This window comes from Zootoca vivipara, chromosome 4 (assembly GCF_965207765.1).
Source record: "Zootoca vivipara chromosome 4, rZooViv2.hap1.1, whole genome shotgun sequence".
Classification (NCBI taxonomy): Eukaryota; Metazoa; Chordata; class Lepidosauria; order Squamata; family Lacertidae; genus Zootoca; species Zootoca vivipara.
The window spans coordinates 50,011,432-50,026,666 of record NC_142587.1 but is presented as its reverse complement, the minus strand read 5'-3'; the positions used below and the strand labels follow the sequence as shown (position 1 = coordinate 50,026,666).

The following is a 15,235-nucleotide window of genomic DNA, read 5'->3' as shown; positions in this document are numbered from 1 at the left end:
TTAGTTCCGACGGTGAATTCGTCCAACAAAAAATTCGTCTTGCGAGGCACCGTTTCCCATAGGAACGAATTAAAAGTGAATTAATGTGTTCCTATGGGCTCTGGGGACTGGCGGCAGTGGTGGCGCTTGCTTGCTTGGCTCCCTGGAAGGCAGGGAGACAGGCGGCAACAGCCCCACAGCTCTCCTTGCTGTCTGCAGTGAAGGGAGAGGAACGAACGGGGAGAAAGCAGCCCTTCCCGTTCGTTCCTCTCCCCCCAACCACCGACAGAAAGCACAGATCCCGGGTTGCCGGATCTGTCGGGCAGCGGGAGGGAAGAATGGAGGACCATCGGATCCTCCGTTCTTCCCTCCCCCCGCCCGCAGATCCAGCCTTTGGCTCTGTCGGGTGGCGGGAGGGAAGAACGGAGGACCATTGGATCCTCCATTCTTCCCTCCCCCCGCCCGCAGATCCGGCAACCCGGGATGTTTTGCAGGCTGCGTCCCCCTTGGTTTGGGGAAGGCAGCCGGCAAAACCGCCCCCGCATCGACGCGCTTTGGCCCCTTGACCCGGAGCCGAAGCGTGCCGGTGCAGGGGTGTTTTGCAGGCTGTGTTCCCCTTGGCTTGGGGAAGGCAGCCAGCGAAAACGTCCCCGCATCGGCGCGCTTCGGCTCTGGGTGACGGGGCCGAAGCGCGCCGATGCGGGGGTATTTCGCCGCCCCCCCCGCAAAGCAGGCTTGCTAGCCGCCATTCCAACGGCGCCTAGCAAGCCCGCCCAGGTGAGGGGGTGGGCGGCGGGAGCAGCGCCCGAAAGGGCTCCTTTCGGGCACTGCTCCCTCCCCCCCCTTTGCAACAGCAGGCTTGCTAGCCGCTGTTCCAACGGCGCCTAGCAAGCCGCTGTCGGGCGGTGGGGGGGGGAGTGCAGGATCCTCCGCTCCCCCCCCAACTGCCCGGGGATCGGACGAGGCTGGAGAAGCCTCGTCCCATCCTCGCAGTGTCGGGCGGTGGGGAGGGGAAGCGGAGGATCCTCAGCTCTCCCCCCACACACACTGCCCGGGATCGGACAAGGCTTCTCCAGCCTCGTCCCATCCCCGCAGTGTGTGGGGCGGTGGGGGGGCGCGGAGGATCCTCAGCTTTCCCCCACCACACACTGCCCGGGATCCGACGAGGCTGGAGAAGCCTCGTCCCATCCCCGCAGTGTCGGGCGGTTGGGGCAAGCAGAGCATCCTCCGCTTTCCCCCCCAGGCGGCGGGGGGAAGAATCCACTTCTCCCCCCCCTTCTTCCCGCGCTACAGCCTTTGTGTTCCGCTGGTCTCTGCCGGTTGCCCCTCACCGGCAGAGACCAGCAGAACACAAAGGGGAATGAGCTGCAGCGCAGAAAGAAGGCAAAGGAAGATCAGCTGAGAGGCGGTGACAGCTGTCAGCGCCTCTCAGCTGATCTTCCTTTGCCTTCTTCCTGTGCTGCAGCTCGTTCCCCTTTCGCTAGAGGAATGCCCTGTAGGTTTTGTGATCGGAGGTTTTTATGGCCATGCTTCGCAAGACGAAGCAGCGGCCATAGAAAAAAACCTCGTCTTGCGAGGCAACCTTCGATCGCAAAACCTATTCGTATAGCGGAAAATTAGTCTAACAGGGCATTCGTCTAGCGAGGCACCACTGTAAATGCACCGGCTACAAATACTTTTCTGGTCTAATTTCAAGGTGTTGCTGATGATTTATAAAGCCCTAAACAGTGTGGAACTAATGAATTTGGACTGTGTCTCAGTACACTGTTCAGCCTGCATTAACACCTTCCAGGGAGGCTCTCCTTTGCATTTCACCATTAGGAGCTGTACATTATGTGAGGAGGCCTTCTCAATGGCAGCACTCAAGCTATAAAGCACCTTTCCTGTCTGAGGCTCATGTGGCACCAACTCTAGATTTTTTCTAGTGTCAGGTCAAGACTTCATTCAGGTATTTGCATGCTGTTAAGTTTGCTGTCTAATATTGTGCTCTGCTTATTGTTTTAAGATTAGTGTTTGTTACTTATGATTGCGTATGTTGTGCAATGAATTATGTCCCCTCTCTTTGAGTGGAATACTTTATGAATATTTTAACATTATAATGTATTCATATTTATAAAACATTTAATAAACTAAATAATAAATAATCCTTTTTGAAATGGTGCTTCCAGTGGTACACATAATATTCCAAATTTAAATTATGGCATCCCGATCCTGCCTTGTTTAAAAGCAATTAACCATTGTTTCCTGGTTCAGACACAATGGAAAGCTATGGTTAAACTTTGGTTTTATGGCTTTTCTGCCCTTGCATGCAAGGGTGCATGAAGCTTGCGTTTTCTGACCTATGAAACTGAGATTCTGAATGTATAAAAGGTGGCCACTGTGCTAAGATCAAGGTTTTACGTTCACACAAAACCTTTAACAGAACCAATCTGTTAACAGTACAATTTGTTCCATCCCTAATTATGTCAACCGCAGTAACCTGGATTTTAAGATCAGTTCTTAAGTCTGCATCAGTCAGATTTTAGAACAGCTTCTTTCAATGTGAAAATATATATAATTAAAAGAGAAGTTCTTTTAAAGTTTACATTGAATTACTTACAGCATGGCTCTTTAGCTCTGCAACTTTTTCAGGTGTTTCAGAACCAAAGTAATATATTCTGATAACATGGTCAGTACTTCCAGTTGCTAAGAACATCCCACCTGAAAATTTAAACAGTAGTTTAGAATGCTAACAGGCAGGAAGCTATAAAAATATGGATTGGATCCAAATGGGTTGCTTGCACTTAAGTCCCACTGATTGCAAAAGGACTGAAGTTCAACCAGCTTAATCTGGACTCAACCCATTATTTCTAGAACTAATATACAGTCATACCTCGGGTTACAAATGCTTCAGGTTCTGTATTTTCGGGTTGGGCACCGCACCGAACCCGGAAATACCGGAACGGGTTACTTCCGGGTTTCGGTGCTCGCGCCTTCGCAGAGACACCAAATCACGACCCGTGCATGCGCAGACGCAGCGCTGCGGCTTGCAAACATGCCTCCTGCACGGATCACGTTCGCAACCCGACCGTACACTGTAACTACTTATAACACTGAAAGTCTATCTCTAGATGATGATGAATGCATAGCCATCAATGCTTAACAACTGAAAAGGTATTCTGCTTCAATTAAAGCCTTTTTAATTTGTAAAGTCCCATACAGTCTGAATTCTGTATAATATATGAAGAAGGTACATTACCATCACTATAAGAAGTAATACTTTTTACATGCTTTACCAAAAGCAAAATAAAAATCTTCATGGTTTCTCAACTGAAGACAGAACAACCTGCTTCATTAGCATGTATACTTACCAACACTAAATGAAGAACAAAGCATTTGAACTCCAGGTCTAGGTTTTTCTGTGAATTTCAGTGGCCGGTTACTTTAGAAACAAAAACAAGTTTTAAAAATACATTTTTTTAAAGTACAATAAATTCCACAAAGATATTCATTTTAGAAAATACAACAATAAAGCCTGCTTCAAATTTCTTCATGCATCTAGATGTTGCAGAAAAGTTGCAGTATCATCTTTATTTTGCTTACTTCTCAACAGTATTATTAATTTCATTTCTATACCGCTTTAGATTTTCAAGAAAAGGATCTCAACAGACTATTACCTGTTTTGAAGCTCACACTTTATTTTCTATGTCACAATATAAAATTAGATCTGACAGAACTAAAATGCATTGCATCATGAGAGAACTTAAAGATGGTTACATACTTGAATTTCATAGAAATGGTATCCCATTGCCAGAAGCAAATTGTTCCATCAGCACCTGTGGAAGCCATGTAGCGCACTGAGTCTTTGGCCAATGGACTAAACTGTAAGTTAAAACCAATTGAAAGTTACTGTGCAACTTAAAGGAAACAGGATAACAACAATATGCAGTGACATTCACTGTCTAAAATTTACTTTTAGTTTTTAAGCCAAGTTTCCTTTGCATGCATCTTCTACAAAAATATTCAAAAGTAATTTTACTAAAGATCAAATGTTAAATTTCACTTAAGGCAAACAAGTTATAAACTGAGAACCAGTCATACTTTTCTATTACATACATTTACTTGGCATTAATACACATACACCATGCATAATTTATACAATGCTAATGTTATACTATGGGAATAAGACATAGTATAATGATGTACAATGTGATTGAATAAAGCTGAGCATGAATAAAACTGAGCAAAATATCAGAAAGCAAAACTAAACAAAAATGAAACCATGATAATACAATACCAGTACAAGAGGAGACAGTGAATACTGTACCTTAGAAATGACTACTTAAGTCTCACACTGGATGCTTTTGTATTACCAGCCTCTATAAAGGACTTCTTTACACATCAATCGGTAGCACGTGTGTCACTGCTACTGTATACACACAGCTGGGAGTTGTGGAAAAACCAGGTACATGTGCTATAACACCTGGAAAAACACATGCACTGCCACTGTGCCAACAGCTTTTGAGCTGGAAGCTGCATAACTGATGCATAACATATGCAAAATAAAAAAATTCCTTCAGTAGCACCTTAAAGACCAACTAAGTTTTTATTTTGGTATGAGCTTTCGTGTGCATGCACACTTCTTCAGATAAGAAGTGTGCATGCACACGAAAGCTCATACCAAAAGCTCATACCAAAATAAAAACTTAGTTGGTCTTTAAGGTGCTACTGAAGGAATTTTTTTATTTTACTTCGATCCAGACCAACACGGCTACCTACCTGTAACCATAACATATGCATTAGTTTCCTGTCATTTAATCTTCTATGAGGAGACTAATCTAGTACTGAACGCTGCAAAAACTGATGATCTGCACCTATGCAAACAATTTCACTCAGATTTCCCAAACTTATATTCATCTACGTTTACAAGTACAATGGTACCTCGGTTTAAGAAAAGCCCTGTTTATGAACTATTCAGGATACGAACTCCACAAAACCGGAAGTAGTGTTCCGGTTAGCGAACTTTACCTCGGTCTATGAACGGAAGCCGAACAGTGGAAGGGCACCAGCGGCGGGGGGCCTCATTAGGGAAAGCACACCTCGGTTTAAGAACGGACTTCCGGAACGGATTATGTTTGTAAACCCGCAAGACAAATGCCTCGCGCAACGAAAAACTCACAAAACGAAAGCGTCTTGTGATGTTTTCGACGCTTCGCAAGACAAAGTTTTTTAATTGCTGCAAGACGAAGGTTTTCAGCAGTGGTTTTTTGTTTTTTTGCCGCGGCAAACCGCGCTTCGCAAGACAAAAAATCTCGCTAGACGAAGCGACTCACAGAATGAATTACTTTCGTCTTGCGAGGCACCACTGTACCACTGTATAATTTTATTTTACGATACGAGCAAAACAAAATACAGGTTGTTTACCGAATCTCCAATAATTCACAGTGGGAGAAACAGTTTTTGCCTCATTTTGCAGAAAACTTATAAATTAGTGTCCCAAGTATAGCAGAAAAAGGCTCAACTTTTTAAAAACATTGGAGTATACATTAGCGCATGTTTCACACAAAAACAATCAACATCCAGCTAGCTAAAAACTTACCTGCAAAGAAGTAATTGATCCTGTGTGTCCTTGCAGAACAGCAATCGGAGCACATGTTCTGAGGCACCATACTCTGATAATTTTATCACAACTGCCAGCAGCAATCATTGTGTTTTCATAGTTTACTGCCATATCAGAGATTTCTGCTGAATGGCCTCTCAGTGTAGCAAGTAACCGGCCATTGTGTGTGGACCAAATCTTAACCAAACAGTCATCCGACCCCTTAAAGAGAGAAAAAAATACATATTAAGCTGAAAGGCACATTAGAGAAGTCTGAAATATGGCTTAAAAACAAATAAGCAAAAAAAAAACCACCCAAAAACACCATAAAGACCCACATACAAAAGCATCAAGAATTCCAAAAGTCAGTTGAGATAAATTAGTAGCAATACTGCTGGATTATCATCATCTATGAATCAGTCTAGCTAAAACAAAGAACAAGTGAGCGAGAGAATGTTTGTTATAGTGCTTCTTTTCTATTCATTGAACATTCATGAAGTTTACCATGCTGCTTTACCGAAAAGTAGACTAAAATATTGCTGTGTGACAGAACACACTAAAATATGCATTACATTTCTGATTACTGTTTGTGAGCACTCAGTAACTCAAGAGCAAAACCACTTTTAAAAAACAGAAGTGTTATCCACAAATACATCAGAAATTTCTCTTTACCAATGTATAAATAATTATAATATTATTTTTAATTTTGTAAGTTTCTTAAATCCAGCCTTCACCATAAGGTCCCAGGGTCAGGGTAAAACTGAAAATTATAAAAACAGGTGAAAACATTACATCTATATACCATTCTACACAAAACCACTCTAAACAGAACAGAAAATAAATTCGGCAAAAATACACATCTATTTTAGAGAAATAAAATATAAATAATTTCAAGGGACAGACATCAAAAAGCAGCAACCAAAAGAGTAAGCGAAAAATTGTCACAGAAGTAGCTGTTTACCTCTCAATGCATGTAAATACATTAACAGAGATGGGTGGTTCTGCTACAGTTCAGTTTTTCCTACAGGGGACAAAATTTCAGAATGCACAGAAACTCACAGTGAATATCCTGTGCCCAGTCCTATCAAATACCACACAGTAAACTGCCGAGAGGTGACCAAGAATTCTTCTGTGCATCTTCATATGCTGGTACATGTTGCCTTGGAATATAGAACTGGATCTTGTACATCCGGTCAACTGTTTTGCATAATTTACTTCCACTAGAAGAGAAATAAGTCAAACATTCATTAAGGATTTTTCAAAAAGACATCACACCGATGTAAACCTGAATTTAAGGTAATTATGATGGTCGGAGTACTCTTAAAACAACTTCAAAACAGTGACATAGGAAACTGCCCTACACCAGGTCAAACTATTTGTCTATCTAGCCCAGTCTACTGAAACAGCAACTCTCTGGGATCTCATGGCAGAACCACCTGCCACTTGATCCTTTGAACTGGAGATGCTAGGGTTAGGATCTGGAACATACTCTGAGCTATCACAAATATGTTCCTTTCATTGCGTTTCAACTAATAAAAAATCCTGAATGTTTATCCATCATCTTTCCTTCTTTCTAGGTGGCAAAGGCCACCTGCATGCATGATGCACCTATTTCTTTATGTGTGCTGTGGCATAATTAAAAATAGGCAATAAGCCTTACCCACTTTTCTCAGGAATCCCTACTCATGTTTCACTTTCCTTTGCAAAGGCATAAACTTTGTGGAGGCATGTATTCCCCCATGAAATGGGAGACAGGAAGCCCTTTGCTGCTACTGCACTGCCATGCACATCAGCTGGGAAGGAGCCTGCTGGAACCACAGTAACCAGTTGTGCAGCTCTTCCTGCTCCCTAGAGAGCCCAGGGCTCAGGGGAACTTTTCCTTTCTCCCAGGTTCAGCTGAGCCTACCTTTGTCCTCCTCCCCTGTTGAAATTGGGGGGGAGGGGGAAGAGAGATCCACCAGAACAAAAAGGGAACGAAGCTTCAAAATAAGGGGGAATTGAAAGAGAAAGAAAAACAAGAAAAATAAGGCGGAAGTCAATGAAATTAGGCACTGATTTATGTCAGTGCCAAGCTCAAAAGACAGGAGAATGCGAAATCCCTCAACAAGCATCTACATCTGACCCTGCCTGCCCAGTCAGAGGAGAGGAGCAATCCCAGTGTTAAAGCTGTCCTCCCATGAGCCTCTGGGGAATGTCCACCTCAAATGACTATGTGGTATTGCAGAAGTATATTGTAATATAATATAAACAGCTGGGAAAAGGACAAAATTTGCTGTAGGAGTTGTACCCTGTAGGAGTTGCTTCTCCCATTATTTTACTTTTAAGTAAAGTTCAGCATAACTAATACCAGCTATTTTAATATATAAGCATTAGTATGAACATATAGTAATAGTTTGTTCCCATCTTTCATGCTATGAATTATTTCCTTATTTTACAGTTTCAGTTTCTTGCCCCTACTGTAGCAGGGCACAAAAAACAAAACAGTCAGTACAAAACAAAGAAACCAGAAGTGAAAAAACTGAGAACATAGAAGGTTAACAAGCGAAAGATACACTTACCAAAACTTGGTGCTTTATCACAGTTAACAGGAATTTCTGGGGGTCTTCCTCTATGAAGGGTAGCAATGACTGAGCTTTTCCAAATGGGATTTCTGGAATCTGCAAATTGCATTTCAGTTGAATGCAGAGTTACTCAGAAAATTTATTCAAACACCATTTCAAATTTTAAGAGTCTTAAATGATTAAAAAGTTCACTGGTTTAACTAGAAGCATGTTACACCTGCCTTTAGTATTTTAAAACTTCAATCAATGGCTCTATCAATAACATATTGAACTAAGGACTTCTGTACTTTGGGGGACATTCTATATCAAGCATTAGTTACAGCACAACGGTTTCAAGAGTTTTATGTTTTACAAACCCCAAGCGCCAGCCCCTGACTGCAGGATATGGTATCCTGATCATTCACTAAAATGAACATTCAGTGTGCCCACTTGGTTGATTTTGCGTTTTCCTGTTTTATGTTCCTTAACTATTTCTCTACTCATTTCTCCAATTATGAATATTTATTCTTGATAACCAAGGATATTTCCTCTTCACTTTATGAAAAGAAACAGTTGTGCCTAGTATACTAGGAAGCTCTTGGCCATTAGCTGACCCTAGAGATGCAACCAACATATACACAAATGAGCTGCCATAAGGAGATGTTTTGCATTGTTAGCTACTCTGTGTTCTTAAATGAGAAAAATGAGGAAAGAGCAGTTGTGTAATACATGGAGAAACATAAGCAAAGTACAAAGCAGTTTCACTCCACAGGTTGTCAGCCAAGTATTTCTAGGTTTCTCGCTCAGATCCCCCCCCCCTCAAAACTGTTACAACTACAACAGATTTAAATTTTCTTTCTACTGCTGGTCATGCACTTGGTGATAGCATAATTTCAGAAATCTCAGGCTGAGCTACCCCCCCGAAGTATGGTTCAACAACATTTGGGATGTGGCTATCTCAGAATGACTAAGGGCTTAGAAAGGTAGTTACAAAGAGACACCTGTTGAAACCTGTCCCCTTTCTTTTCATATGTAAGGGAAGGTAACAATTCTCTCCCACCATTTGTCTCTGGAGAACCTATATTAACTATTAATGTCTTAAGAATCTGCTTGAAATGACACTAAAAACTCAAAAGTAATGTTGTTTGTGGAGATGGTATCACATAACTAGACTTGTAATTCCACCCCATGAAAAAAATGTATACCACCCTTTATTTGAAGATCTCAGATGTCTGTGTTTGCAGCAGATAATTGTATTCTACATAAGATTTTCTTTTGAACCCCTAGAATAAACCTCTAAACCAAAATATCAATAACCACTATGTCTGTGAAAGGAGGAGCTCAAAGTAGGATATGCGCTGACAGCATGTATTAAATGGGTGACAAGTTCATGCATCCTAGTCTTGTACAAATGCAAGGTTCATATATAGTCACTAGAATTTAACACACCATGCCACATTAAAAAGTCAAAATATACCTTTTGCGGTTCGCAGTAACGACTGCTTGCCTGTACCCAATAGAGAGTTCACTCTCGGAATGCTGGGTGGAATCTCTTTATCCAGTAAAGGGCCAATCCGCCTGCAAATTTGCAGCAAGTGATCAGGAGCCACATGCTTGTTAGACAAGACCTTACACACAAATAGGATTAAAACAAGTTAATATAACCTAATTCAAAAATAACAATTATTTACATAAGATAAACATTTTAAAATTAGTATTTTGTTAATTATGTGAGAAAAAGCAAGAAACAAACTTGACCTCATTTCACTATTTCTTAAAATCACTTGACAAACTCCTAATGAGTAAAGTAATCCTAGGGGGCCCCCTCCAGATATACTCACAAACCAGGGGGAAGGGACTGTACACAGGATGTTCTCCCAGTGACTTTAATGTTGTTCTAGAAAAGGCCTATGCTTTTAATTGCTAACTAAATCATTTCAATGTTGCTTTTATTCCAATGTTTTGCTTTTTGTTTCAATTCTAGTTTTTTTTGCTACTATTTTGTTGTAAGTTACTTTAGAAAATTCAAAAATTGAATGGCAAACAATTAGATGAACTAGTGTTTCATATTATACTGCAACTGCAAGTCCAACTTAACTTTGGACTATTTAATCTATGAGCTTTCCCATTCACTTAAATGTCTTGAAGTTCAAACTACAACTTTTTACTCCCCAGTCCTCAGCACTGGTACCTGCTGCAGTGAACAGGAGTTTTGTTTTATGATCCATAGTTTATTTTAACTGTGGCTTAAATGAGGTACCAACCAGGCCTGCAGTAACACTAAGCCATGCTTTATCCTTCCACCTTCATTACATCAATTTTAATTTGACTATAACCTCTTCCATTTTTCATCTAGCATGAATCTGATGAAGTTAAATTGTAAGCACAAGAACAAGATAAATTATATCCACAATACATCTTATATGCATGTTACTATTAAACTAGAGCAATGCATTATTCTCTCAAACAAGTTACCCCCCCTAAAAAAGATCCTGATGTTATATCTTGAATCCTGTTCCAAGGTGCAATTCTCTAGATCAGTTTTTCCCAACCTTTTTCCTGCCGTGGCCACCTTGCCACCTTGTTTCCTTCCTGTGGCACCCCATGGGCATAGCCAAGGGGGGGGAGACAGGGAGCAGCTGCCCCCCAATAAGTAAAAATCAATACAAACCTGAAGTTCTCCCTTCCCCAACCACAGCCTGCCCCCTAAATAAAATCCTGGCTATGCCCATCCCTCCCCGTCCTACCAGTAGAAAAGTAGTTATTTAAATGTTTTGTTTGTAAACACAACATTTTATTTATGATTTTTATAATTTATACAAAATACAATTACCTAAAATGATAGGAACATAATGAAATATTGTTGAAGCAGAAAAATATGGATGCTAAAGCGTCCATGACAGATGGCCACCCAACCTCTGCTTAGAAACCTCCAAGGAAGGAAAGTCCAGAACCTCCCAAGGGAGATCTATCTTCCAGGTATTATAAAAAGTAAACAACACTTATTTGACCCCAGTTATCTGACACAGCGTTTCCGTGCACTGCTCTGGTTCACCAGAAGTGGCTTAGTAATGCTGGCCACATGACCTGGAAGCTGTACGCAGGCTCCCTCAGCCAATAAAGCGAGATGAGCGCCACAACCCCAGAGTCCGTCACGACTGGACCTAATGGTCCGGGGTCCCTTTATCTGACACAGAGGGGAAATCCTACAGATACTGTCCAAAAGGTGCACAGGGAGAATTTTAAAAAGCAAGTGGTCCTCACTGACCTGACCGAAAAAGATCTTATTGTTCAGAGGAGCCCTGGCTGCCTATAGCCCCACACACGCTTACATGGCCTACTAAACTCAGTGCGGCTTTCTTCCGAGTACACTTAGTTATTTACTAGATGCAAGTCAGCAGCACAGGATGACCCCGCTCAGCTAGGGGCTGAGGTGGATTTCAACCCCTGGTGGGCCACCCCCTTACCTGCTTGTTTGGCCAAGCAGATAACCAGCCAATCAGGATTTATTTATTTAAAAAATGATTTATTTTTTTCTTCCACTTCCACTTCTCACTACCCTCTATGGCTATCCCCATGCTGCTAACCCCCATTTACGCAATTTTCACCTGGGGCCCCCTTGGAATATCCTGGGGCCTCCCAAGGGGCCATATGGGAAACACTGCTCTAGACCATAGCTGCTAACTCCTAGGGGCAGAGGTCCCTTCTCTCCCACCCCACAGCTGACGGGCACTGCCGTTAAAATGATGTGTGCGCACTGTGCCTTGTAACTGATTATGATGGGCAGGGCTTACATGTGTCCCTCCCCCAATATTTTATTCAGGTTGACACCCCTGCTCTAGATATTCCACTTACTCAAACAAAATTTCCTTGCAAGTATCCATTTAATATTTCTGTAAGCATTTAATGTAGTACAGCGGCAATATACTTTTAGTATGTATGAATTAATGAATGATTTATTACGATCGGAGACGGGTTTATAAAAACACATTTTGGGGAACAATGCCGGAGGACAAAACATACATATAAAACATTGAACAATGGTAAAATTACCGTTTATACATGCAATAAGCATATACTTAAAAACTTTAAGATAAGCAGCCACAGAGAACTGACCCTGGGTCGCTCGCGGAATCATGTTTAGGGATTTTCTAACGAACTAGTCTATGGTCTATGCCTGCAGATCTGAACACAGAATCTGGCAACCATCTGGGTCGTCTTCTGATCTTTGCCTAACAGGAGCAGGTCGGATTTTTTGCTTTTCTGGGAGGTCAATATACTTTTAGTATTTAAAGTCTATGAAAACTTTTTCCATTTCTCTCAACTGATTACATTATATCTATCATTTCCTTTTCAGACCCAAACTGATAGACAAAAAAAAACCAGAATTGTTTACAAACATTTTAAGATAAACAAAGAGTAATGTCAAAGTAGCCTTTTTTAAAAAAAGGACAATGTTTCACAATAATATGTTGCACTCCTCACTCAGGCTTGGCTGCCCGTGCAGCAAAAACTGTTTCCTGTATCAATGTAAGATAACAAACAGTTTTGTCCCAGCGTAACCCTCTATACCATGTGTTCACCACCTCTGGAGAACCAGGGAGCACATCTTACGCACCTCTACTTAGAAACCCTACAAAACTGAATGAATGTCATATTACCATCACATAAAAAACTCTGCTGGCATTTTTCTCAACTAAAAGGGGAATGTTTCCTCTTATAATTCACATCTAAGCTTCCAAAAATAAAGGATCCCATGTGAAACACAGTGCAAACTTAAGAATACTAAATGAAGGAAAGTCCTTTACAATCCATGGTACTGTACTTAAAAAAATACATTTAGGATTGTAGTGTATAATAATTTTTGAAGCAATTCAAGTGTTTAACAATCTAACATTTGGAGGGAGGAGGGTGAGCTGCTGAAGAACAAAGCAGATGCAAAAGTCTGACCCTACAGTGCAGCATTTCAAGTCCTGCTCATTTCCCCACCAGCTTCCAAGTCCACATGGAAGAGCTTTTTATTTGTTGTGAAGAGAATAATAAGCACCCATTAAAAATATACTGAATCTTCAGAACACTTATTTGAATCCTAATCCAAGCTGCTCAATGTAAATTTGAAGCCATTAAACAACTCAACCCTCTAGTGGAAGCCAGTTCTTATCTTTGAGGAAAGCATATTTTGGGGTAATCAACAATAAAATATTGTCAGATTAGTGTTATTTAGCAAATCATCTGTAGAAACCAAGAAATAAAGGTTCTTTTTCAGACTGCTTTATCCTAACAAGCCCTGATGATACATTCACACCCCGCCTCCTCTGTAAAATGACAACATCCTCTGTTCCCAGAGTCCCATTTATGGCTTCTGTTGACTAGCACAATAATAAATACCTTCCATAAAACAACACAGGCTTTTAAAAGCATGAAAAATAGCACGATTAGTTTGAAAAAGCAAATACTGATGATTCCCCCCAAAAAACAATCCAAATCTTGTTTGGGTTCCCCCCCTTTTTTTTATACAAAAGTCTCACCCAGTCTTCATAACTTCTGCAATGTTCTCTTCCTTCCCAATCCAATCTTTTAGGGAGCAACTAAAATTGAAAGGGGGAAGGAGAAAAAAGCCAGATGAATTGGAACGAACGGGGCACAAAAGAAAGCTATTACAAAGGCTTGCACAGATGGCAGAGTTACCGTCTCTAAAATACATTGGGATTATTAAAAAGCGGGGTAAAAGCGAATGGCATAAAAGGAAATTTTTAAAAAAATGAGTAGCCTCACAGACCTGGTGCTGTTCCAGTTCCTGCACTAGCACCTGTAGGGGGAAAAAAGAAGCTGATATTTGGCACTGGTGGAGGTTTTCCGTTCGGGTTTGCTTTTTGAAGCGCCGCTTCTGACCAAAGTGAAGGGGGGCGCTATGAAGCCGCCCTTCGCGGGGGTGGGGTGGGGGCAGTGCAGAGGGTGCAGGCGAATAACAACTCACCTCCGCTGTCCTTCTGCAAGGCCCAGTGGTCAAGAACCGAGCTATGAGGAAGTACAGTTCTGCGAGAAGGAAAAAAAGAGGAGAGATGAAGTTGAAGCCGGGCTTCGTTGGGGGATGGGGAGGGCGGGGGGGCGGGTTGGGGGGATCCCCCTTAGGTGACTGTAACTCATAACCAGGCTCAGTAAGATGGCGGCGGAGGCAGCGAGCGCTCGCCTCGCCCGGCTCTTCCATCCTCTCGCTCTCCGCACCAAGCCGGCGCTCACTCTTCACATTACCTGATTCAATGAGCGGCAGAGGGCCGCTGCCGGCGCCCAAAGGAGAATTGGAGGCCGGCAAGGGCTCGGCCATATCCGCAGCGGCCGCTGTTGCCAGGAGGAGATTAGGGCTGAGGGCTCTGTCTGGCGCGGCGGCGGCCCAGGCCTGGCTCGACATAATCCTATCAGCGCTTCCCCTCCCCCACGCGCCTTCGCTCTATTTGTATGTATGAGGGAGAGGTCCGGCGGGCGGGAGCGCGCACGTCCGTCGTCTGCGCACCACCCTTCGACGCCGCCACGGCCGCGCTCTACATTAATCTCTGCCCAGCCCCGCTGCCATTACTGCTGAGGCGCCCCGCGCGCCTCTGACGTAGCTCCGAGGGAAGGCGGGGCGGAGTGGATAGTAATAGGGAAGGAAAAGGGGGGGTGAAATAGTCCCTTTTGGAGCGAACGAAATGGTTGCGTTTAAAAGTTTAAAAAACACACAGAGAGACCGCAAGCTTATAAAACACCACTTATGTATCGTTGTGTAGTAAAGAGGTTGCTTTACGTGAGGACAGGCCAGGTGGTGGTGGTGGTGAAAGGCTGTGAAGGCTGAGCGCGGAAGGAGATGGGCCATTTTCGACATGGCAGTTGGGGATTAGACTTTGTGGAGAATTAAAGTGGGGAGGGATGGGAGCGAGCGGCGAAGGGCTCCTCCCGCCCCTTGTATGGCTGCCTCCTGCAGCGCCCTCCTATTCATGCTTACTTGGAAGTAAGTCCGTACGTGCCATGGAGACATGTAGGACGACGCTGACAGAGGCACCTTCTTCCGGAAAAACAATGCGCCATTTTCATACAGATAATCCCCCGAAGAGGCTGATGCGAATCTGTCCAGGTTTTCTCCCCTGGTTCGCTCTCCTCCGTC

General features: G+C 42.8%; 1 protein-coding gene across 2 annotated transcripts in view; it reads right to left on the bottom strand.

Moving 5' to 3' along the window:
• BRWD1 (bromodomain and WD repeat domain containing 1) overlaps positions 1-14,703 on the bottom strand; it is a 52,273-nt gene extending 37,570 nt beyond the window's left edge. The window contains exons 1-11 of one of the 2 annotated variants that reach the window (XM_035114784.3): positions 14,350-14,703; positions 14,075-14,133; positions 13,877-13,906; positions 13,626-13,685; positions 9,575-9,725; positions 8,116-8,214; positions 6,617-6,777; positions 5,558-5,779; positions 3,740-3,840; positions 3,330-3,400; positions 2,579-2,679 (exon numbers count right to left, since the gene is read on the bottom strand). In XM_035114784.3, the coding sequence (XP_034970675.2) occupies positions 2,579-2,679; positions 3,330-3,400; positions 3,740-3,840; positions 5,558-5,779; positions 6,617-6,777; positions 8,116-8,214; positions 9,575-9,725; positions 13,626-13,685; positions 13,877-13,906; positions 14,075-14,133; positions 14,350-14,506 (1,212 nt within the window). In that variant the 5' untranslated portion in view covers positions 14,507-14,703. The remainder of the gene's footprint in view (positions 1-2,578; positions 2,680-3,329; positions 3,401-3,739; positions 3,841-5,557; positions 5,780-6,616; positions 6,778-8,115; positions 8,215-9,574; positions 9,726-13,625; positions 13,686-13,876; positions 13,907-14,074; positions 14,134-14,349) is intronic. The other variant, XM_035114785.2, reaches the window with a different exon arrangement.
• Between the last annotated feature and the right edge of the window lie 532 nt (positions 14,704-15,235).